Below are 24,313 nucleotides of genomic sequence, written 5' to 3' on the forward strand. Positions count from 1 at the left end.
TGCATTTTCTCGTCTAACAAAGAGCAGTGTGCTAAGTTGTGGACCTCAGGCAACAGGAACACCTTGATGCTCTGCATCTGGGGAGACAGCACATGTGGATCAAAAGCTGTTTGGAGAGCAATGAGTTATCTATCCTCAAAGCAATAGTATAAGTGGTAGCACAAAGCTAGACAGGCACAGTCACATACCCACATTCCCTAGCTCCACAGCTTCAGCTAGGGCTTCCCAGCTTCAAAGTCTTAGAAATTTTGCTGCTTTCCTGAAGTGTTTTTATAGCCATTTGTTAGGATGGTGATTTGTTTGCATTCCTGTGAGATTTTGTCTTGGCAAAGCCCTGTGCAGCTAGGTAACCACTCTCCCTCTTAATTCATCTTAATTAGATTACACTGAACCTAGTGAATGACATGGAGAGGCCTACAGATCTACAGACAGGGAGCGAACTTACCCTGTAAATGAATAGGTATACTGGAGTTCTGGAAGCTGGCTATGTAAATGGGAATGTGGCCTCCAAAGCCAGCAGTCCTTGGCCTGCTGACACAGCTGTACACAGTACCAGCTTGCTGGAGCTCAGAAGGATATCCAGTTACGGTGAAGAAACCATAACAAAGACAGGAAACAGATCAGCAGACTCTGGATTTAACACCCTCCCTGGGGAACTTGCTGATTCCTAGGCTGCAGATGTTTGTAAACCTGCCTAGAAGAATGTCCCTGTCACATGTTGGGGCAGATGAAGAATATAGTATCTAAGCAAGGTGAACTTATAGAGAAAATGGACAATTGTATTAGAGTCCTCTATAAGAAAAGGGATAGAAATGGCAGAAGAGAGAGCTTGGTGGCTGAGAGCACATGCTGTATTTGAGGAGAACTGGGTTTAGCTTCCAGCATTCACACTAGGTGGCTCAACTATCTCTCACTCCAACTCCAAAGAATTAATTATTGCCCTCTGGCCTCCAGGGTCTCCTGTGCACATATATTTGTATATATAGACACACACACACACACACACACACAGAGAGAGAGAGAGAGAGAGAGAGAGAGAGAGAGAGAGAGAGAGAGAACACATACACAAGCATGCTGAGGATTTGGGAGAAATACAAAAAAAAATTTTTTTAAAGAGTTCCCTATCTCATAAAGGCTAGAAACATGTCTACCAGGCCCCCATTTTTGCTAACTTAAAATGAGGTATGAATGGCACATCTTAAGACTCTCCATTAAGAAGATGCTCAGCTAGCTCCTACTTCATGATAGCCACAGTATTCTCTTTGACATTGAACAGGACCAAGCCTTCTTCAGTGAGCATTGCTGAACATCACTGCCAATAAAGACTGCATCCTTGACGGTTCAGAATATAGGGGATGGCATATCTCACTGGCAGGATATGGATCTTTTTTTCTCTAGTTACAATGAGTTCACAAAACTAGAGATGTATATTTTTAAATCCTTTTGACTGAATTACATAAATATGTCAAGTTCTACATAAAGCTGTGGTTTGTTAGAGGCATCGTGTTTTCTTTGTGGCAGAGGGATCAGTAGGCCTAGTCACAGAAAAATTCAGGCACATGGAAGTCCCTAAGTTTTAGAATAACCCCAAGCCAAACCTTGGAAAGAGAAGCCCATTAGGCTTGTTGATGTTCTGTTTTTGTCCCCATCTGCAGTAATTTTACTATTTTCTGTATCATCTGAGTAATTTCAATTTAAGAATGTTCTGGGAAGATCCAACCAAGAATTTCATCACCAATTTCCCAGTTTACCCTGAACAGCTAATTTAGGATGTTCCTGTAACCTGTTAATCAAGCTATGATCTTGTCTGCTGCTACTGTATAACCTTCCTATTGAAACAGGCATGGGTTTCTTGTAATTGTGAAGAATTTTTTCTCCAATGAACTTGGGTGGGCTGAGGAGGCAGATGAGATGGCTACCAGGAATGGTGGGCAAGCTTTCTCTCCTCCTGCCACAAGCATGGGACCCTGTGGCAGTATATACCACTTTCCTGAGACTGACCTTCACTGGGGTGAATTAGCACTAGCCTAGGCCCTAAGAGCCAATGATGACAAACAGACAGCATTTGCCTTTGCTGGACAGGTCTACCCACTAAAAGCCTTTCATCTTGGATTCCCTCTATTTCACAATCACATCCAATCTGATCACACCCCAAGATGAAGTATTCTCAATTTCCGCACTGTTCACCACCATACTTGGTGATTTCCTACACTCTAAGGAGGTATTATGAATGATTCTGGACAGAGTAGCTCTTCTGTGTGGGTAGAAAAACCTCTCCTTGTCTTAGTATTTGAAGGATCCCAAGCTGTGAGTAGTAACATAAGCCTGTATTCCCAGACTGAGCTCCATAGTAAGGTTGAATCCTGCTTGTACTAAGGTAAGACTCTATATATCGAAACCAAACACTATCTGAAAGGTGCCAACAGGCTTTCTCTTGTCAGTCAACCTGCTATAAAGCTGACAAGGCATTTGTCCTGTATCCTTTGAAGTTAAATATTGCCCCATCACAAGTCCTCCAGGTGCACAAATGCCCACTTGTGAGAGTCAGCATATTGCAGAGCCTGGCACTCTCTTATGGATAGATTTATATGTAAAACCAGACACCTTTCCTTACTAAGAGAGCTTGAAGGAGGGAAAGGGCTGTATGCCTGGAAAGCACAGGTGGGATACAATCTGCAAAATGTTTATATATGGTCAAAGTATTTCTCATAGAATTCCTGTATAGAAACAGACTCCTGGTGATGAGGTATGATGATGGAAGAAATCATATGATTGGTGATTAGAGTGTCCTAGGAGCTGATTAGAGGTAGTTATTCTCATGGCAGGGGGCAAGAGGAGGGCAGAGTAGTATTGACTCCTGGAAGTTTAAAAAAGACCAGAAGGGGAAGGTATATGCATGCATGTTCTGCCCATATAATAGATACCCTATGCCACCTCTAAACTCTACAAGCAAGAAAACTATTAACCTCAGACTTACAGAACTATATACAATGTTAATCTCTTTTCTGTATAAAATACCCATCCTCAAGTCTTTTGCTATACTACAAAAAAAAAAAAGAAAAGGAAAGGAAAAGGAAAAGGAAAGAAGAAAAAAGAAAGAAAGAAAGAAAGAAGGAAGTAAAGAAAGAAAGAAAAGAAAGAAAAGAAAGAAAAGAAAGAAAAAAGAAAAGAAAAAAAGAAAAGAAAGAAAGAAAAGAAAGAAGAAACAAAAGAAAAGAAAAGAAAAGAAAAGAAAAAAGGAGAAGACTACATAGGGTCATTTTTATCAAAACACTAGGGCCTAGTTTATGTCAGATCTCAGCACATCTAAGACAGCAAATAAATCCTCTGCATGCTAGAATGTTACTATCTAACCATTCTTGTAGAAGCTTCTATAATGGATACAGAATCAAGGGTAGATAGAATTTCCTGCCTATCCCAAGTGTCTAACCCCTAAGGTCTGAGGGGAATAGAGAAAGAAAGAGAAATGCCTAAAAGGTGCACCATTGCTCCTAATGGTGGCCAGGACTCAGCCTGGAGAACTCAGTAACACATTTTCACATGTTTATTAAGATTGCCCCGAATCTCAGCTATGCCATTTCTAGTACACAATGACCTCTAGGGACTCTCCAGGGAGACATCCCTGCTCCTCCTTTAAAATGAGCAAATGACATAAAATACAGGTTAGCTTGCCAAATTCTTAAGAACCCAACTAGAAAAAGAAAAAGACTCTGAAATTAGGGCTGAACTGTAAGCACAGTGCTGCAGCACCAATGAGCTGGGAAAGATACTATTTACAGTAGATGTCATTTACATGCACACAAAGTCCCTTTGCAGTCACCCATGAATAAAAATCTTGGCTGCCTTATTTCTACCTTTTTTTTTCTTCTGTTGTGGTCACTTGGATATATGCCTGGGTTCCATAGGCTGCATTTCACCTTGAGAGTCCCCCTTATGTCCAACCTCAGGTTTCAATTTATGTATCAGTGATGAAGTCCCAGCCAAGAGGAAGAGGTTGTCTTCCCAACTAAACAGAATTCAGGAATGTATCCATCATAAGATCGTGAGTCAAGCTAAATTATGTTACTTGGGGATGTTGCCAAAGAATGGGTCTGCTCTGTTTTAAATCAAGCAACCACTAGCAAAAGCCTTGTGTCAGGCTACTCAGGATTAAATACACCAGCTCATAACATGAATTCTACAATGGACCACTGCCAAGTAGGAGATACTGTTGCCCTATTTTTTCACAACCCAAATACATACCCTTCATGGTAAGCATGGTAATCTTCCAAGGGTCAAACCTGCCTGGAATCAAGCAGTCTTCACATACTGGCTGAAGAATGGTGTGGAGAACAAGGCCCCTGCAATCTCCTCAGTACTTGCCCATACATTCTTCTTCTCGTTTTGTTTTGGGTCCATTGTCACTTCCTGAGTTATGCCGCAGAGAGGGGATAGTACCTCAGACAGCTTCACAGTAATTAAAATATAGGACATTAGGGAAAAAGAACCTGTGAACACTGTATTCAACCATCACAGGACCTGAACTTGGCATCTTGATAAGCATATTTCTATTTGGTGAAACTTCTTATCCTGTTTGGCAGATCTACTGGCTAGTTGTTTTTTTTTTCTTGACAAAAGTTAGAGTAATTTTGGAAGTGGGAACCCCAATTGAGAAAATGGCATTATAAGACTGGCTTGTAGGCAAGCTGTGGTGCATTTTCCTAATTGATGTGGGAAGAGTCGGCTCACTGTAGCAGTGCCACCCTTGTGCTAGTTGCTATAAGAAAGCATACTGTGCAAGGCACAAGGAATAAGCTAGTAAGCAACATCCTCCCATGACCTCAGCATCAGTTCCTGCCTCCTGGCTCCTGCCTTGAGTTCCTGCCCTGGCATCCCTTTATGATTACTGTGATAGAGAGTTATGGGAGAATAAACCCTTTCCTCCCTAAGCTGTTTATAGTCATGGTGTTTTTCACAACAAACAAAACCCTTGCTAGGGCAGCAGGTGGTGAGTGAACATTGTGAAGGGTTCAGAGTCTACCAAGACACCACTCTATGGCCAATTAGCATTCCTTTTTTCTTTTTTAAGGTTAATTCCCCCCACTCCAAGAATAACTTTTTTATGAGCATGGTGCTTTGTCTACATATGTATCTGCACACCAGAAGAGGGCATCAGATCCCATAATAGGCAGTGGTGAGCCACCATATTAGGTGTTAGGAGTTGAACTCAGGACCTCTAGAAGAGCAGAGGATGATCTTAATGGCCCTTCTGTTTGAGATCAGAACAGATGTTACTTCTTCCCAAATTTTTCTATCCATTCTGGTTGAACTGGGATCCAGAACTCAGATATGATATATATGAGGCCCAGTGTACTTATTGGTTATTAATGTTGTTCTATAGTTTCAATCTTTCTCCCCCTCTGGCCTGTTTGGGAATTTCCTAGAGTTAATGTCCCCTCCCTGAGATTGTCCTCCCTCTCTCTGGCTTTCTCTCTACCTTTTCACTTCAGATTCTTATTTGTCAATCATGTTTCCACTAGCCGTCAAACCACAGTAGTTATGTTGACCCTGCTGCTATGGAAGCTGCTGGTATATAGTCCAGCAGTAGAGTGTACTTGGTGTGCCCAAAGCCCTCACTTCAGTCCCCCTCAAAGGCCACTCATTTTTAATTTAAAAAAAAAATTAAACCTTTCTTTGTGGGGAGTACCTGATATGACATCAGTGTGGAGATCAGTGCAACCTTGTGGGTTCTCTGTATTCCTACCCTGTTAGATCCTAGGGATGAAACTCAGATCACCAGGCTAGCTGACAAGTAAGTACCTTTTTGCCACTGAGTCATTTTATTAGAAATAAAAGTCAACACAAATAGAACATGTTTTGAACAAAGAGGGCAGCTTAGAATGATTATTTCAAATATTAGAGACTATATAAAACATCCCCAATCTCTGCAGGCACCAAAGTGGTCAGGGTTTCGGTTACAAACTTCTGAATCTCTCTCACTTTTTTGGCAAGTCCACAATCTTTCACCTTCTACAGGTGAATGAAAGAATTGATCTTCCCACCAAAAGTGACTCATAAAAAATAACTATTCAATTAAAAATGATAAGCTTATATCAACCAGGTCCAAATGCCAGTATGCAAAACTATAAAAGGATAAAAATGAAGTGTTGGTAGGAGCAGAAAGTGATGACTCAGAACAGAACAATTTCACAATAGTTTATGTGGCAAGAACTGGAGCCACTGATACTTAGGACTTTCTCTTTTAGTTCCTCTTCACAATACACACACGCACACACACACACTCCTTTAAAAATCTGCTTAAAAGAACAGACAATATTAAGTTCCTGAAAACAAAATAATGCCGATTCAGTGATTTGCTCCTCCATCACGTGGTCTTTGTTTTAAACTTTTTCTTGCATACTAATACAACACTTGTGTTCTGAGAGTTTACATACAAATACAACACACATGCTTTGAGGGTTTATATACTAATACAACACTTTTGTTTTGAGTTTGACATTTTCTAGCACCATTTCTAGAAAAATTATAATTTCCAAGTCAATTTATAATTATTTTGTGAAAAAAGTGATTTTTTAAGAGTAATATATAAAAAACATCATCTTTTTTTGTTTGTTGGTTTGGTTTTTTTTTTTTTTTCTTTTCTAAATTCTTTGTTTACATTCCAAATGCTTTCCCCTTTCCTGGTTTCCCCCTCCCCATAAGTCCCATAAGCCTTCTTCTCGCCACCCATTCTCCAATCACCTCCCTCCTTTTTCTCTCTCCTGGTACTCCCCTACAATGCTGGATCAAGCCTTTCCCGGATCATGGCCCTCTCCTAACTTCTTCATGGGAGTCATTTGTTATGCTAATTGTGTCTTGGGTATTCAGAGCTTCTGGACTAATTAACATCCACTTATCAGTGATTGCATTCCAAGTGTATTCTTTTGTGATTGGGTTACCTCCCTTAGGATGATATTTTCCAGTTCCAACCAATTTGCCTAAAAATTTCATGAATTCACTGTTTTTAATTGCTGAGTAGTATTCCATTGTGTAAATATACCACATTTTTTTGTATCTATTCCTCCATTGAGGGACATCTGGGTTCTTTCCAGCTTCTGGCTATTATAAATAAGGCTGCTATGAACACAGTGGAGCATGTGTCCTTACTGCGTGCCGGGGAATCCTCTGGGTATATGCCCAGGAGAGGTATAGCAAGGTCCTCCGAAAGTGTCATGTCCAGTTTTCTGAGGAAACACCAGTCTAATTTCCATAGTGGTTGTACCATCTTGCAATCCCACCAGCAGTGGAGGAGTGTTCCTCTTTCTCCACATCCTTGCCAACACCTGCTGTCTCCTGAGTTTTTGACCTTAGCCATTCTGACTGGTGTGAGGTGAAATCTCAGGGTTGTTTTGATTTGCATTTCCCTAATGACTAATGATGTTGAGCATTTCTTAAGGTGCTTCTTGGCCATCCAAATTTCTTCAGGTGAAAATTCTTTGTTTAGATCTGTACCCCATTTTTAATAGGGTTATTTGGTTCCCTGGGGTCTAACTTCTTGAGTTCTTTGTATATATTGGATATTAGCCCTCTATCGGATGTAGGGTTGGTGAAAGATCTTTTCCCAGTTTGTTGGTTGCTGTTTTGTCCTTTTGACAGTGTCCTTTGCCTTACAGAAACTTTGTAATTTTATGAGGTCCCATTTGTCAATTCTTGATCTTAGAGCATAAGCTATTGGTTTTCTGTTCAGGAACTTTTTCCCTGTACCCATGTCCTCAAGGGTTTTCCCCAGTTTCTTTTCTATTAGTTTCAGTGTGTCTGGTTTTACGTGGAGGTCCTTGATCCACTTGGAGTTGAACTTAGTACAAGGAGATAAGAATGGATCAATTCGCATTCTTCTGCATAAAACATGATCTTTTGCTGGGCATGGTGGTATACTTCTGTGACCTTAATACTAAGGAGATTGAGGCAGGAAAAGCACAGAATCAAGGCCATTTTCAGCTAAAAACCAGCCTGGGCTACATTACAAAGATAATTTTACAAGTATAAAAAATTATAAAGTACCTGCTTATAATAAAACTGTTATATGACCACTGCATGGTGTGGTATTAAATTCTAAATATGGTGATCATAGTACATGCTACTATAGTTATAACTAATAGTGGCTAAAGGATTTTAATCCTTCCACTACAGATTAGTAACTAAGAGTCAAGCTAAGCACAACTAAACCATTACATTTGCTCATACCTAGTTCACTGTTCTACAGAGCAGTGAAACAGCTAAGGGGCGCATCATCAGCCCTTTCCAGGAGAACTCCTGGGCTCTCCACAAGGTGGCACAGAAATAGTGACTTCTCACTCACTGCTACAGTGCCATAGCTCTTTCTAACACAAAACACTGCTCTAGGCATCACCATAGATGCCACAGTCAGCAGAGGGGCTATCTCATCCAAAGCTAGCTTATCCTTTCTGCTAAAATAGAAACTGCAGGTAATCTGGCTCCATTTTCTGTGTTAAGTCTTAGCCAAGATGCCATTCCAAAGCTCCATGGAAGCTGCTCAGCTCTGTTAGCACACTCCCTTCCTTCAAAAGCACTGCAGTGATGACTCAGGATAAGAGATCAGTTTCACAATATTTTGTTTCCACCAAGTCTTTAAATTAAAAAAAAATTAAGTTAAAAAGACCTCGCTGTGAAACAAACATCTTTAATACTCTATGAACAAACCATGGCCATAATGCAGGGTAGAGAATGCTGAGTTAGGACAGTGAGGTATTGATGGAAGGAAGAAATACGAATATATGTGAAGCACGGAGGCAGCAGGCAAGAGTGTTAGAGCAGTGACAGCTTTACGCACCTCCACAGTTTACTGTAGATCTATCACATGTATCATGGGTTTTCTCATTGCCATGCTGGCCACATAAGGTGGCCATGTCACCTTATGTCATTTCCAGTTCATGTCATTTCCATTTCGCAGATGAACAAAGTAAGGCTGAGAGCAGATGATGACTTACAGGTAAGGGGTAAAGCTGGCATGAGAAGGGTGATCTGCTCTAAAGTCTGGCCTCCTGACCCCAAGGACACCAGAGGCAAAGTGATACAGAAAGAGTCACTCTAGTTCATAACTTGACTGAAGGCTATATGGTCTCTATAGTCTAAGGCAGTTCTCTCCTCAGGAGACTTCCAAACAATCAGCTCAAATCCTTTAAGGGAAGTTCCAAGGCTCATCGGTTTCCATTTGCTTAGAGTCACTACCTACCAAATGACTCTTTTCTACCCTACACTCCTCAACTAATTGCTGGAAACAATCTAATAGCCTCTTGCTCTATTGATAGAAAAATAACTGAGAGGATGTCGTCTCTCTAATACTTCCCAAAATAAAAACAAGCCATTTTTGACTTCAACTTAATTGTTGAAAAAACAATTATTCCACCCTTTCTTCCACACTTCCCTGGGATTTATCAATGAACAAAAACAGGGGTTGGGATGTGAGGCCTGAAAATGGTTCAAAATCTTAGGGCCCATTACTCTACATACAATGACAGAGACTACCACATGTAAAGTCAGGTGTAAAGGGTGGTGGAGTCTACCTGCACATATCATTATTACTCAAACCCCAGAATCTTGGGGTGCTCTATGAAGGAACATGGGGTTCTGAAGTCAGATGCTCTCTCTCCTTTTGGGATTCTTTGTACTAGAAATTGAGCCTAGGCTCTCCCTCATGCTAAGCTCCCATGCTCCAGTGCTGAGCCACAACCTAGGCCCCTTGGAATTACTTAACCCACATGCTTCAGTTCCTTATAAATCCCTGGGTAACTCTCTTGGATAATACTGAAGAAAAATAAATAAATGAAAAAGTTGAAATTGCTGAGCACACAAAAGATACTCTAGAAAGCTATGTAGCCCTCTCTTTAATATGAAAATGGTTAATAGAAAGACAGAGAAAAGAAAATCTAGGTTTTAACATGTCTTTCACATGGAAATGCATTGACTAGCATTTACTTGTAAAAGAAAAGATTAGGTAGAGAGCTAACCCTACCAAAGAATCCTCTGCAAGGTGGGGGCTGGGGGTGAAAGGATACTGTTGGCAAATGCGGTTGTGAATACCATTAATTGTACAAAACATGAAATCTCCCCTTAAAATCTGAAAAAAGGAAACAGTCAAGAAACTCCCTTTTAGTTTTAGGAACCTTACCTGCCTACTTAGAAGCAAAATGGGTCATCCCCTTCCAGGAAAATTTCGCCTGAGAACCTATTTGGTGTCCACCTCTCCACATGCAATCTAACACCAAATTCTTTTTTTTTTTTTTAACACCAAATTCTTATAAAATCAGGGATATGAATCAATAACCCCTCCCACTAAGTGTTGCAAAGGGCTTTGAACATTTCAAAGCAGCCCTTCAAAGGGCACCAAGTCAAACCAAGTTCCCTGCCCTTGTCTCCCACAGGCTTAGCCTTTTTTCTTGTGCTGTCTCTACTCAGAGATGTTTGGGAAAGGTACAGCTTAAAGGACAGCCTCATGCTGGGCTCAATTAGATGCTCCCCACAGGAAATGAGGACATTCCTAGATTCCTAACATTCCCATTACTGCCCAGCTAAACACTCCAGGTGTCAGTCTTCCCAAGGAGGGGGTGGTGGGGTAGCACAAGGGGGGCACATGACACACAACACTACAAATTCAAAACTGAATCCAAGCTTCTAGGAAGAATTCCAGATGAGGAAAAACAGCCCAAATAGTCCAAGAGTTCATTTTGAACAACTTTACAAGGATAGCTCAGTGTCCTTTTGGCAAAATCTGGAAGAGCTGTCTGCATTGGGTTGGAGTGTAGCTGATAGCAGGCAGGGTTTAGTACAAGAGAGGGCTTAGAGTCAATCCCCAGATACACACTCAGATATATACACAGATATACATAAACTCCTCCAAGATACACATACACACAGAGAGACACCCAGTCACACATACATCTCTCCCAGACACACCTATACATAGGCATCCCGACATGCACATACACACACACCAGGACACAAAGACACATGCATATACACACACAGAGGAAGACACCCAGACTCATACAGAGACACTCAGACACATGCATATACACACAGAGAGAAAGAGAGAAACCATGGGGTTTTTGCAATGGAAATGAAAATTTACTAAGGGCTTACAATTAATTTTTTCCCAGCATATATTTGTGGTAATCTTCCAGAAGTCTAAGTGGTCCTCTATGCTTTTATTTACTTATTTTTAAAGAGTTATTTATTTTATTTTATGTACCATATGTATGCAGTACCCAGAAAGGCTAGAAGAAGATAGATCCCTGGTTGAGAGCAACTATTTGAGTGCTAGGATCCAAACCCTGGTCTGCTGCAAGAGAAACAAGTACTCTTAACTGTTGAGCCATATTTCCAGCCCCTGCTTTTTCAGTATCTGAAGCCAGATGTGGTAGAAGACACACACTTCCAATTCCAGTACTCTGGAGTCTGGGACAGAAGGATCACAAGTTTGAGGCCCATAGCAAGACTCTATCCTCAAATAAAGAGGATAAATGAAACAAACCAGACATTTTGTTTCTGTAAGCCTTTGTAAGCCTCTTATGTAAAAGCAGCTCAAAGTTGAAGTTTATCCCTTTACAGAACGGCCTCAAAGGAGGGGAGCACCCACTTGTCAGGCAGCTTGGACTGTGTGAGGTAACCTGTTAAAGGTTCTTGCTGAGAGGAGGGGATGACACACACCTATAGTCCTGGCTACACTTAAAGGCTGAGTGTAGGAGTTCAAAACCCAGGATTTCAAGTTAGTCTGGGCAATATAGCAAAGATCTTAGCTCTTAAAGTAAAAATAATAGTAATAATAATAGTTCAATCCATAATTCTTTTGTTGTTGTTAAATTTTGTTTTGTTTGTTTTGGGGGACAGGTTTCTCTGTGTAGCCCTGGCTGTCCTGGAACTAGTAGCTCTGTAGACTACCAGCATGGCCTTGAACTCTCAGAAATCTGCCTGCCTCTGACTCCTGAGTGCTGGGATTAAAGGTGTATGCCACCACCACCTGGCTCATAATTATTTTTCAAAGGGAATTTTGAAAAGCCAGACCTATTTGAAACCATAACTGTAAGACACCCATGAAGATGTGAATAAACAAAATGATTCAAGGACATTCTTCATGCTGCCTTCAATTGTACCCCTCTTCTAGACTATAAGTCTATACTCCTGAATATTTTTCAGTGGTTCCTTTGGGCTATTTTCACTCATTTTTTTACCAACCCTCTTGTTTTTCATAGTAGGCTACATTCATTTTAATTTTACTATTATTTCAGTTTATGATTTTTCAGATATTTTTCATAGTCATTAATAACATTCCTCCCAATTGCACCGCCCCTCCCCCCCAAGCAATTTTGTCCAAGTTTGGTTTGTAAAACACAAACAGCAAAAGTTTTCAGCTGCCCACAGTTACTCACTATAACCCTTAAATTTGCCCTTGTTCTGTAGGGGTTGGTCCTGTTCTCCGACTAGTCCTTGATCCATCAATAAAGATGCTAGCAGCTAATGAGCCGGGTGGAATAGGTAGGACTTCTGGGTCCCCACAGGCAAGCTAAAAAATGCAGGAGAGAGAGGAAAGGAGTTTCCTATATGCTTTGGAGTGAGAAAAGTCAATCAGCTATGTGAGATCTTGGGGTGTTAAGCTGGGACTGAAGGTGGCTGAGCAACTGAGGCTAGGAAAAGTTGAGAGGTGATCAGCTAAAACTACTGGGAAGGGTACGCTAGCTGGGGTAGACTGGAGGTGCCCAACAGTTGAGCCAAGAAGGCAGGTTGAAATTAAGCAATGTGTCTGTATTTTTCATCCGCAGATCTAATATTCTCTAGGGCCAAAGCTTAGCAAGGTAGCAAAAGCTGCACGCAACATTGCTCTTCATAAACTGAACCATGTAGCTCTTGCCCCTTTATCATTCCAATGTGGACACCATCTAAAAACAACACTGCAAGCAATTAATGAGACCAAATTGGTCTACTGATACCCCAACACAGACAGGTGTCAAGTGGGTTATGGGGGGCAGAGAGCATGTATGACATCCAGGGTGATCCTAAGTGGGATAATGAGGGATCCCAGAGCCATGAAGAGGTTTGTTTCTACAATTACTGTTTGGTAACACTACAAACTGAACCCTGGGGCACTGCAGACAAGTTCTCTCCCACTGAGTTACAGCTCTAGCTCTTTAGGGAAAGCATGACTCTTTTCTTTTCTTTTCTTTTCTTTTCTTTTCTTTTCTTTTCTTTTCTTTTTCTTTTCTTTTCTTCTTTTAAGGAAGTAGACAGTCAGGTGGTGGCATTTAGGAGGCAGAGGCAGACCAATCACTGTGAGTTCAAGGCCAGTCTGGTCTACAGAGCCAGTTCTAGGATAGCCAAGGCTATACAGAATACCCTGACTGGAAAAACAAAATGAAAGAAAGTAGAGACTAGTGAATAAATAAAAGGTATCATTACAGTAAATAGAGGCAATAAAAACAGAGAGGACTTCTATAACAACTTATTTCTGTAATCCCAGCAAATAAGAGACTAAGACAGAAAGATCCATAAACTTGAGGTCAAGCTGGGCTACACAGTGATACTCTGCATGCTCAAACACACACACACACACACACACACGCACACGCACACGCACACGCACACGCACACGCACACGCACACGCACACGCGCGCACACACACACACGCACACGCACACACACGCACGCATCCACCCATGCCTATCTCAAAGCTCAGAAAAGGCCCTCTGTCAAGCTATAACTATAGTTACACAAATTAGCTCTGCAGAGTGAGGCCAAGAGATGCTGACTCACAAGCCTGATTAAAACCTGACAATGCTCAATTATCTCTTCAAACTTTCTTCTTGTTGAGGCTTCTATTGTGTAACAAATCAGTGGCAAAATTGTCAGGCTTCCCTCTGTCATTATTTTTAGACATTCACAACAGAACAACTTTGACATACAGTCTAAAAGAAAATAGACCTAGTTGAGACTAAAATGTAATAATGAGTCTCTAAATGAACAAGGGATAACTGTACAAGAAAAAATTGATACAGTATATTCTAGATCACCAAAGATCAAAAATTTTCTTCCTTACTGTAATTTGTGCTGAATCTGGACCTTGCACAATAAATGTTTCTGAGTAATAATGAATATCTTTTTAAAAGCCCACTTTGTAATTATCTGAGAATAATTAACCCCTGGCTCATCTGTATGTCATTCAAGTTGTTTTTATTTTATTTGTATAAATAAGACATCTCTAAAATAAAACAATAATATAACTCTCTATGGTATCCAGTTTCTTTTTGCAAAAATGAAAGCCAACACAACAGCCATATTTGGAGGCAAAGTCATACCACTTCCAACTCCTTAGGAATGAGGTTTTACACTCAGATGTTCTGAACTGGTGTACAAAAATGCCAAGAGTGCTAATAGCCCCAAATTTCACAAGTGTAAAATATAGCACAGTACCTATCCAGCACCTTTGTACCAGGACCCCTCTGCACCAAAGCTCTGCATGGTAGACTTACCCTACTTTGATGGTGTCAACAACTTATAGGGTAGGATGTTGAGGCTCACAAGCATCAACAAGTGTTTTCCAGTAATGAGTATCAACAGGGGAAGGGCCCATCAGGTTGCCCCACATGTAGACAAACACTTTCCACCTTTTAGACCCCATCAACTGACTGCAAAGAGATTGTTCAACCCTAAAACGCCTAAGGAAATAGGCTCTATGGCTCTGTTGCATTCACTGACTACACTGAAAATCTATTTACCTTTTTTAAGAATTTAGAGTTCTAGAACCTGTTCAAAGTGCCCAGGCTTCCCCGGTGGGAAGCCTAGATAGGGATGCTAGACCCATGTTAGGGTTCCTAAGCTGCACGATGCTCTTCTCAGGCACAGAAGATGTCTCCTCAACCTAATGTGAAATCCTATCCCCAGACACTAGCCTGAGAGAAAACTCAAGACTTTTCTAACCTCAGATCCAGCTCATTCACTTGACTAAGGACTCAATGTATCCACATCTTATCTTCTACATCTGGAATTAAAGGCAGTTTTCTACTCCAGTGTTATGGAAGAAGACTTCATTAATTTTTAGAAACACAACCCAGGGCTAGTGAGATGGCTCAGCGATTAAGAGCACTGACTGCTCTTCCGGAGGTCATGAGTTCAAATTCCAGCAACCACATGGTGGCTCACAACCATCCATAATGAGAAACAAATAAAAAGGCTATGCACCGAAGCAAGCAGGGACCCCAAGTGAGTGGAGTCCAAGCAAGAGGGAGAAGGGAAGGGTGTGGGGAGAATAAACACAACCCAAAAACTCCTCAGCAGAATCATCTTTCTTTTCCTTTTGTTGGATGGTTTGCTTGTTTGTTTTGAGATAGGATTTTATGGAGCTGGCCTATTGAACTCTTGGTCCTCCTGCATCCACCAAGTGTTGGGATAAAGGATGTGTGCCACCATGCCAGACTTAGGAACCTCAAGGTTTCTCAGCTCAACTTGTGCCCAAATTTTCTGTCTGGTACCATTTACTCTCTTCCTCCTTTCTGTTATGCTCTCTGGACATTTCTCAGTTCATTACATGAGGAGACTCTGAGTCACCAGTTGGCAAATGCAGTGTGTAATTTAACCCCATAAACTAAAATTCTTTTAAAAATGTGCTAATTTTTATTTTTGCACTAGCTCCCCACCCTCCTAACTAGTAATGTGGTCATAAAATTAACTGAATGTTTTCTGTGTCACCTTTTAATTCTGTAACCTTAATTTTTGTTTGCTTAATGTTTTTATACTGTAGTACTAGGGAATGAACCTAGGTCTTCATGTCTGCTAGCTGCTAGGGCTCTAACACCTTAAAAAGGTATTCCTATACCTTTTTAAGATTTTATACTTAGAGTCAAGGTCTAACTAGGGTGAACTTGTGATCTGTGGGACTGTGAAAGGCAGCCTGTTTTCTGGTCAAGGTAGGTTTAAACCCCAGAGACCCAGCAGATAATTCTGGAAGGGATGGAAGGCCATTTGCCATGCTCCCAGACACTAGGCTCCTAACACGAGACCCTCAGCCCCATAATTCTCTGGCCATCAGTCAGATAGGGCAATGCCCCCAAGCTCCTGATAGTCTGTCTGGACTCCACCCCCACAGCTACCTAGTAACAGTCAGGTATGCTCCTCCCCACAATTACCTGGAAACAGCCAGGTAGGCCTGGCCCACTATAAAAGGGGCTGTTTGCTCCCTCCTCCCTCTCTTACTCTTTTGCCTCCCTTACTCTTACTCTTGTCCTCTTGGGCTCTTTTCCCTTTGCCCCTCTCCACACGGCCATGGCCTGCCTCTACTTCCTTTCTCCCTCTCTCTGCCTTCCTCCAATAAATGCCCTAAAACCTGGACTGTCTAATGGAGCAGGTCTCCCTCTCAAGAACCAAGTCTGGTCTCACACAGGCAGCCTCTGTGCTTCCAGGCACAGCCTCTGTGCTTCCAGGCGCAGTCTCTGCCAAGCCAGAGTTCTCCTCCCCGCGCTTTTCCTGGGCTAGAGGCAGCCCGCACCCCCACACCCACCCCAGTTCTCAGCTCTTCCATAGCATCCAGCTACGGTGCCCAAGACTGAGAACCAGTCTGACCTCCCGCGCGGCCCGGGGACCCATGAGCCCAGCTCCACCGGTTCCCCAAGGACCCCAGACTGCCCTTCCCACCCCCAGCAAGGTCCTGTGGCTTCTCACTGCCCAACGCCTGCCCTTTTGTGGCATGGGGTGTGCGCAGTCTAACTACCCGTGTCCACCTGGCCTTGTGGCCAGAGCCCTGGCCAGACTCAGGCCACCATTTTAACCCACAGTGATCCTCCTGCCTCAACCTTAGGAATTATTAGAATTACAGGCATGCATGTCTACTCCACGTTTTCTCAGCCAGGCAGGCTGGCACATACCTGTAACCCCAGCACTTGGAAGTCTGGGGATCAAATATGCATTCTGCTTTATAGCAAATCTGTGGCCAGCCTGGACTACAAGAGATCTTCTCAAACCCTCTTTCAATTCTTCACATATCTACTGATTCCAAAACATATAGTCATCCCAATATTTCTAGTTCATGCTTTGTGCTCTTTTGTAATTCTTGGTTTTCTCTTCAGTTCTACTACTATCCTTCTTAGTGACTCACCCTAAGGAAAATCAGAACAGCACATGGTATGGACCGGAAACCTGCTGCTATGTGGTGGAGGTAGGGAGGGCCAGGGTCCAGGTTTCTCTGCTAGGGCATGAATGGAGAATTATGGCCCTTGTATAGCTGTGTTGCCATATTAAAGCTTCATTTCTTTTCTCAGGAAGAAACACAGAAGTATGCTAGCTCCAGATGGAAAAAGAATGCTACACTTATGGAGCAAGAGCAGCTGGGGGCTGTTAACTTTAATCAAAGTTCAGCCAGGATGTTTCAAGTAATAGGAAATATTTAGAATCTCTTTATTATTCCCCCACACACTCGCCCACCCCACTCACCCTTCTTTATTTCTTATGACCAAGGCACAAAAACAAGCTGTTTCCTTCATGCCCCTGAACTGTGTGGATGGAGCAGCACTTCTTTACTGATGTTTCTCAGCCACACTGGAGAGCCTGAAAAGCTTGGTCTGAGTGGCGATTGAGTACTGTAGCTGAGTAGATGGAAGGGTAAGAGTTCCCTATGGCTGCTGGAACAGTTACCACACACATCATGTATTTCTTCCCTTAAGGTTCTAGCAAATCTAAATGAAGTCAAGCTCGATATAGTAACACTTGTATGAAAACTCAGCACTTGGAATATAGAAGCATTATACGTTTGAGGGCAGTCTAACCTTCATGGCAAAAATCATGTATCGTACCAACAAAATGGAGTTGCCTGTGTCAGCCCTCACAAAAGTAACTAAAAGCCAAGAGTGCATGAAAATTGGTCCTAATGCATGGATATCTGGCACTAACTAAATGTGTTCTGACCTTGCATTCTATTTATTATACAAGAGCAGAGATCACAAGTAATGTAACGGGGAGACAGAGGGTAGGTGCTAATTCTCTGTGGCTACTGTAACATGTTCCTACAAACAGGGAGGCTTGAACATGACACTTTCTCCTCTTATGATATGAAGTCAGCTTCAAATGGCTCAAATAAAGAGGTCATATAGACTGCTCTCCCACTGGACGCTCTAGAGGAAAAATCCACTCCCTTGCCTTCTTAAGCATCTAGAAGCTACCAGAATTCCTTGACTTCACGACCCTTCCAATTCTGCTTCAGGCAGTTGGAAACACCAGTCTGATAACAAGTTTCCCTGTGCCTCCTTTTTATAAGACACTTTGTGGCAATTAGGGAACTGGTGTTCCATCCCAAACTCTTCAGTTTAATCATGGCTTGTCTTTTTTGTCATATAACCTCAGTTTCCAGGGATACAGATGCTAATACCTTTAGGGGGGCATTACCTAGACTCCCATAGTATTCTTACTAAGTTGGGTTCCTGGAAGAAGTTTCCCTCCCATTCATCTAATACTAATTTATGAGTGTAAGGCCTAGGAATAGGCAAGACACAGGAAGAGATGGTTTGTGAATACCAGCAGAGGGACTTTCTTAGTGTTCTGCTCCTTTCTGGTCACAGATTTCCCATTCCCAAACTTTTTGGCAGCTGAGCTGTCTATAGTCTGTATTCAGCAGACACACAAACATCACATCACTTCCCTTTGCTTGGATGCAGCTCTTGTTCCACAAACCCTCAAAGTTGTACAGTCATCCATCCACCTGTCACATAGAAGCTTTATGAACTGCAATTGAACATCAAAGTCCCAACAGTTCACTTGTGTTGGTCTCATTATGTTACCACAGTAAAAGTCTGTTACTGCATCCTAGACTAAGTGAGGAGAAGAAACCAAGCTTTGCCAAGACTTACCAAACCTCTTGTAACCGAAGGACTGCACCTCCTCTTCCTCTGCAAAGTCGTCTGTAGAAGAAAACACAGAGTGTTAGCCCTGGCAAAGGCACAATAGCACAGAATGGGGACAGGATGCAACTGTCCTGATCCCAACCAGCAACACCTTTCTCTTCTTTAAGATGCCAATCACTATGGTTTTCCTTCTGCTCCTGGACCTCGCCTTGCTTTCTGAGGAGGATCATTGGCCCTCTGCATTGGCTAGAATGCTTTTCCTTCTTAATAATGGCTACCAATCCAGGCCCTAGCTAACTTCAACTCCTGGACCATCCAGCCTCTCTCTATCAGACCCATTCATTTCAGCATTACTCTCTGATATCTTCTTCACTTGTTCATATGTGTATACATGTGAGGACATGTATGTTCACTGCTATCATTGTACTTTCTGTGTAGATGGACATAAATAAACCCCCACTGATTATAATTATGCTTGCTGAAGAGCAGGGGCTTAATAAAATGTTGGTGAATGAATGGCAGAATTAACCAATTGTCTAATCTAAGTTAAGGGATAGCTCAAGCTGTCCCCTTTAGATACTCTCAACAACTATTGCAGCATCTCAGAACCCCACGATTGATCTTGAAATTACAATGAGGATCTTCCCCATTCTTCTGTAAGATAACTGAGGTTCCCAGCCTGACAACAGGTGGTGCTTCTGTAGTTTCTAGACATAGACTCACAGAAGTGACAAGAGATTTATCAGCCAAGATAAATCAGCTCTTCCTACCAAGAGCCATCAAGTCATCTGAACTCAGAAATGACAAGATTCCTCACCCAAAGACCAAGAGCTGCTCATTGTATTTATACCAGAGAAGGGTCTAGAGAGAGCAAGTACTGTAAAGATACTGTCAGGCCATGTCATTACCAGAAGCCCTGATCAAATACACATTCTTCTATTTACAACAAATAGGGCTATATCCTAATAAACTTATCATGTGTTAAAAGCATTATAGGTTTAATATATCCTATTTAGATATAGTTAGAAGGAAGCAACCCAACATCATAGCTTAAAAATATAGTAGGCAGCTAAAAAATGGTTCAGCAGTTAAGAGCACTTACTATTCTTACAGAAGACCAAGTTTAATTCCCAGCACCTACAAGTGGCTTACAAGTGCCTATAACTCAGCACACTGTATTGATTGTTTTCATTGTGATGATAGGGTTGCTGCTGCTGCCCAGCATTGCCAAAAAGACTGTACTGCATATCATTAGCTTAGGGAAAACCCCAAAGTTAAAATTAAAATACAGTTTCTAAGGCTGAAGAGCTAGCTCAGTTGGTCAAATGCTTGCCCTACAAGCATGAAGATCTGAGTTTAACACCCAGAACTGTGTTGGAAATAGTGAAGAGCTAAAAGAATCATTGAGAGACTAAAGGACACAGTTGAAGGACTGAAGAATATGGTAAGGAGCTGAAGGATGCAGTGAGGGGCTTAAGGATGCACAGTGAGGGGCTGAAGAATGCAGTGAGGAACTAGAGAATCCAGTGAGGAGCTGAAGGATGCAGTGAGGAACTAGAGAATCCAGTGAGGAGCTGAAGGAAGCAGTGAGGGGCTAGAGGAAAAAATACCCACCCGCATTTCAGCTCAAAGAAAATATCCTACTTTTGGTCTTAACTCTCATCCCAAAAAGATTCACCATTCTTCCAACATTTGTTTATTGCATACAACTCTGAACATTAACAGAATTCTATGAGATGTGAAGATTCCCATAAAGTTCTGTAGTAACTTCTGATGGGGATTATCAAGAAGGGTCTTTGTACAGAAATGTCTTAAATCAGTTGTTTTCCATGTTTTCTTTGTGAGGGAAAGGGGTTTGGAAAATGACACCTGATAGATCTGAAGGCCTTGAGGTGGGACGCAGGAGACTGTTTAACTTTATCTTCCTCTGTATTTTTAAATACAGAGGAAGATAAAGTTAATCTGTAGAATCCTCCTTTCCTACCTTGCAAAGTCAATTAAGCATTTGCTTTTGCAGAAGACCAGAATTTGTTTTCCAGCATTCACATAGGATGAGTCACAACTGCCTGTAATTCAGGGCAGGAAATCTTATGCCTTCTTCTGGCCTCTCTAGGAACTGCACTCATGAGCACAAACCCCACACAAAGACATACAAACACATAACTTTAAACACATAAAGGAAGAGGAGGAGAAGGAGAAACGGAAAAAAAGGTGAGCCATGTATGGTAGCTCATACTTATACCCAACATTCAGAAAGCAAAGGAGAAAAAGCCACTAGGAATTCAAGACCAGCCTGGTCTATGTAAAGAGTTCCAAGGGATTCAGAGGTTCTATGCTGTCCACAACTGGCCCTAGGTAGCAAGGCACACATCATAGTTACACAATATGAGCTATGGGAAAGCAACACTGCTCCTTTCAGGGACAAAAAAGGTGAGAAAATAAAAACAAAACACATTTCAGAGTGTGGCAAGCTGTGAAGAGATAAGGCTGCAAAGACTGGCTTTCATGCATTACCTTTGTGGGCACTGGACGATAAGACAACCTAGGGGCTGGAGAGATGGCTCAGCAGTTAAGTGCACTGACTGCTCTTCCAAAGGTCCTGAGTTCAAATTCCAGCAACCACATGGTAGCCCACAACCATCCATTTAAAAAAAAAAGAAAGAAAGAAAAAAGACAACCTAGTACAAATAGCTTGCTCCATAAAACATGAGAAAAAAAAGATTTTGAGAACAGAACATAATACTGCACATAATTATTGGTTGTTTATAGTCCTGGGGATCCAACCAAAGCCCAGTATGTGCTAAGTGAGCTCTCTTGGACTGAGCCATATCCCCTGCCTGATTTTTACTTTTTTTTTTTTTTTAAATAAGTTACTTTCATTTTTAGACTAAGTTACTCAAGCTGACCTTGAACTCACCATGTAGCCCAGGCTGGCCTTGAATTTGTGATCCTCCTGTCTCAGCCTCCTGAGAAAGTGGCATTACTATCAGGTCAGGTAGAGCTATTTATCGTAACTGAAACTTTAGTAGTTTAGGAGCTCACCATAGTCTTTTGCCCTTTAGAATGTACAAAAATACAAACTATTCATTCTCTTTTCTATGACTTTTGTACCCTGATCTAGTTTGAATTTGCAAGGCCCATCAGCCTTTGAAATTTTGTTTTTCCTGACATTCCTAGATGCCTAACCAAGTCATAAGCTTGACTATTTGCTAACTGAGCATCTGGGAAATTTTATCAACAGTCTCTGAGGGAAGACAATTGTTAAGGAACTTGGGAGGTGGAGGCAGGAGGAACATATATTCAAGGTTATCTTTGGGCACATAGTAACTATGAGGCAACCCTAGGTGACAGGAGACCCTGCTTCCAAAAACCAACCAACCATTTACAACTAAAAAACCCAACAACAAAAGAGATAGTTGGCAATAATCAAAGGTATATGGGATGAGGGTGTGGCTCAGTGATAGAATATAGGCTTAGTATGTATAAGGCCTTGGATTTGCTTCTCACTCTCCAAAACAAGCTGAAAAGCTATAGCATTATTTCAGGAGATTTCTCGTCTGTCTTTTCCCCAGGACTGATAATTCAGCCTAGGACAAGCACTCAACCTCTGAGCTATATCCTTTGCTTAGAAATACATATATGTGTTTGAAATACATGAATGTGTTTAGAAATATGTATATGCATTTGCCTGTATGTGATCATATGTATAGGTGTACATATGTATATAGAGTATGTACAGTCACCCATATATACATACATACATATATGGAGTTATACTATATTGGGGATGATGCTCTTCCTCAGGGGCCATAGACTACCTGACAAGATTCCCAGTGCTTTGCATGTTGATCATCTGAGTTCAGAAGACTCCCAAAATGACATAGGCTACTATCCCTGACTTGGCTAACCTGGAATCCTCCAAGGACTAGTTCACATACTATTCATGACTATTCTTGGTTGTCAACTTGATTAAATCTGGAATTAACACAAGCAGCTGGGTATACCTCTGAAGAATTTTGTTTTTCTTTATTTGATGTGGAAGACCCACTTTTAGTATGGATCTTTTGAGATGGGAAAATACACCTTTAATCTGGGTCATCCTTCTGCAGTCTATATATAAAGGACATGAAGGAGGAAGCTAGTTCTCTTTGCCTGCTTGTTCTAGCTCTTGCTACAAAGTCCATTCCTTCACTGGCATCAGAGCCAACTTCTTTGGAAATCTGCCATATATTGACGAGCAGCTGAAATATTCAGCCTCATGGACTAAACTACTTGATTCTTGGACCTTTCATTGGTAGACAGCCATTGTTGGACTAGCTGGACAACAGCTTGTAAGCCATTCTAATAAGTCATGTATGTTGTCTATATAATATGTATATGTGTGTATGTGTGTGTATGAGTGAAAATTCATTCTAGAACTTCTGTTCTTCAAGATTCCTGGCTATTATAGCACCTGAAGGTGCTATATAGGCAACCAAGAGAGGAGAAACAATCAGTTGCCCCAGCCCCTGTTTAGCCTACAAACTACAACAAAGACTGGTCCAGCAAGCTATCCCCAGTGGTGCAATAGTGGCACTTTTGTCTTGTGGGTAACCAACAGCTGTCTAATTGGACTTGGGGTCCTCTCAATAGGAGGAAATTCATGCCTAGTCCTGTAAATCTAACCAAATATACCTGGATGAAATTTTCAAAGACACTGAAGGAAAACTTACTAAATCAATATAATTTCTAACTGTATTCTAAGTATATTCCTTATATCCACATATAATTGTAGTTCCCTTGAAGAAGCTTCTTTTTGTGGTGATGCAGACGATTATAGCAACCCATACTGGTCAAAATAAGAGTCAAAATAAGTGACTCTAGGGTCCCCAACCTCAGTTATTACCTCTATAGCACAGCCCTATTTCTAAAGATCTGGGAACATCACAGAACAGGAAGGGACCAAGATGCCTGCTCTGAGACAGTGTCTTCTAGATATAACAGGAAAGATGAACCCATGAAATCTCAGCAATATGGCTACTTAAACAAGACCTGGACAATGACATCATCAGTTGACATGCCAATAAGATGTGAAAAACTTCACACGGCCCCATTCCTAGTTGAGAACTATAGGCAATCAATGGCTATAGAGAACGGAAAATCAGTTTTTTTCCAGGGATGAGTTATTGAATCCCTAGTGGCCAGCCCTAAACACAAATGGAAATATGAGCAACACTAAATGGGGTGTTATGTATGGTATATGTGTAACAATAATTTTAAAAGATGCTATCAATTTGAGAGAGAATAGGAGGATGTGAGAGAAGTTGGAGGGGGAAGAGGGAAGATGGAAATGATATAAATGCTTATGAAATCCTCCAAAAATTATGTGTAAAGAGTATTGCTTGTCCAAAGTATTTATTATTGTTTTGAAATTAAGGTTTAGATTATTTTAAGTTAT

The 24,313-nt window shown here is 41.4% G+C and overlaps 1 protein-coding gene across 1 annotated transcript in view; it reads right to left on the reverse strand.

Annotated features, from left to right (window-relative positions):
* The window catches only part of Colec12 (collectin subfamily member 12), a 169,490-nt gene that overhangs the window by 132,769 nt on the left and 12,408 nt on the right, over positions 1-24,313 (reverse strand). Inside the window, exon 2 of the mRNA XM_052155719.1 lies at positions 18,883-18,933. Coding sequence (XP_052011679.1) covers positions 18,883-18,933 — 51 coding nt within the window. The remainder of the gene's footprint in view (positions 1-18,882; positions 18,934-24,313) is intronic.

Source organism: Apodemus sylvaticus, chromosome 13 (genome assembly GCF_947179515.1).
Source record: "Apodemus sylvaticus chromosome 13, mApoSyl1.1, whole genome shotgun sequence".
Classification (NCBI taxonomy): domain Eukaryota; kingdom Metazoa; phylum Chordata; class Mammalia; order Rodentia; family Muridae; genus Apodemus; species Apodemus sylvaticus.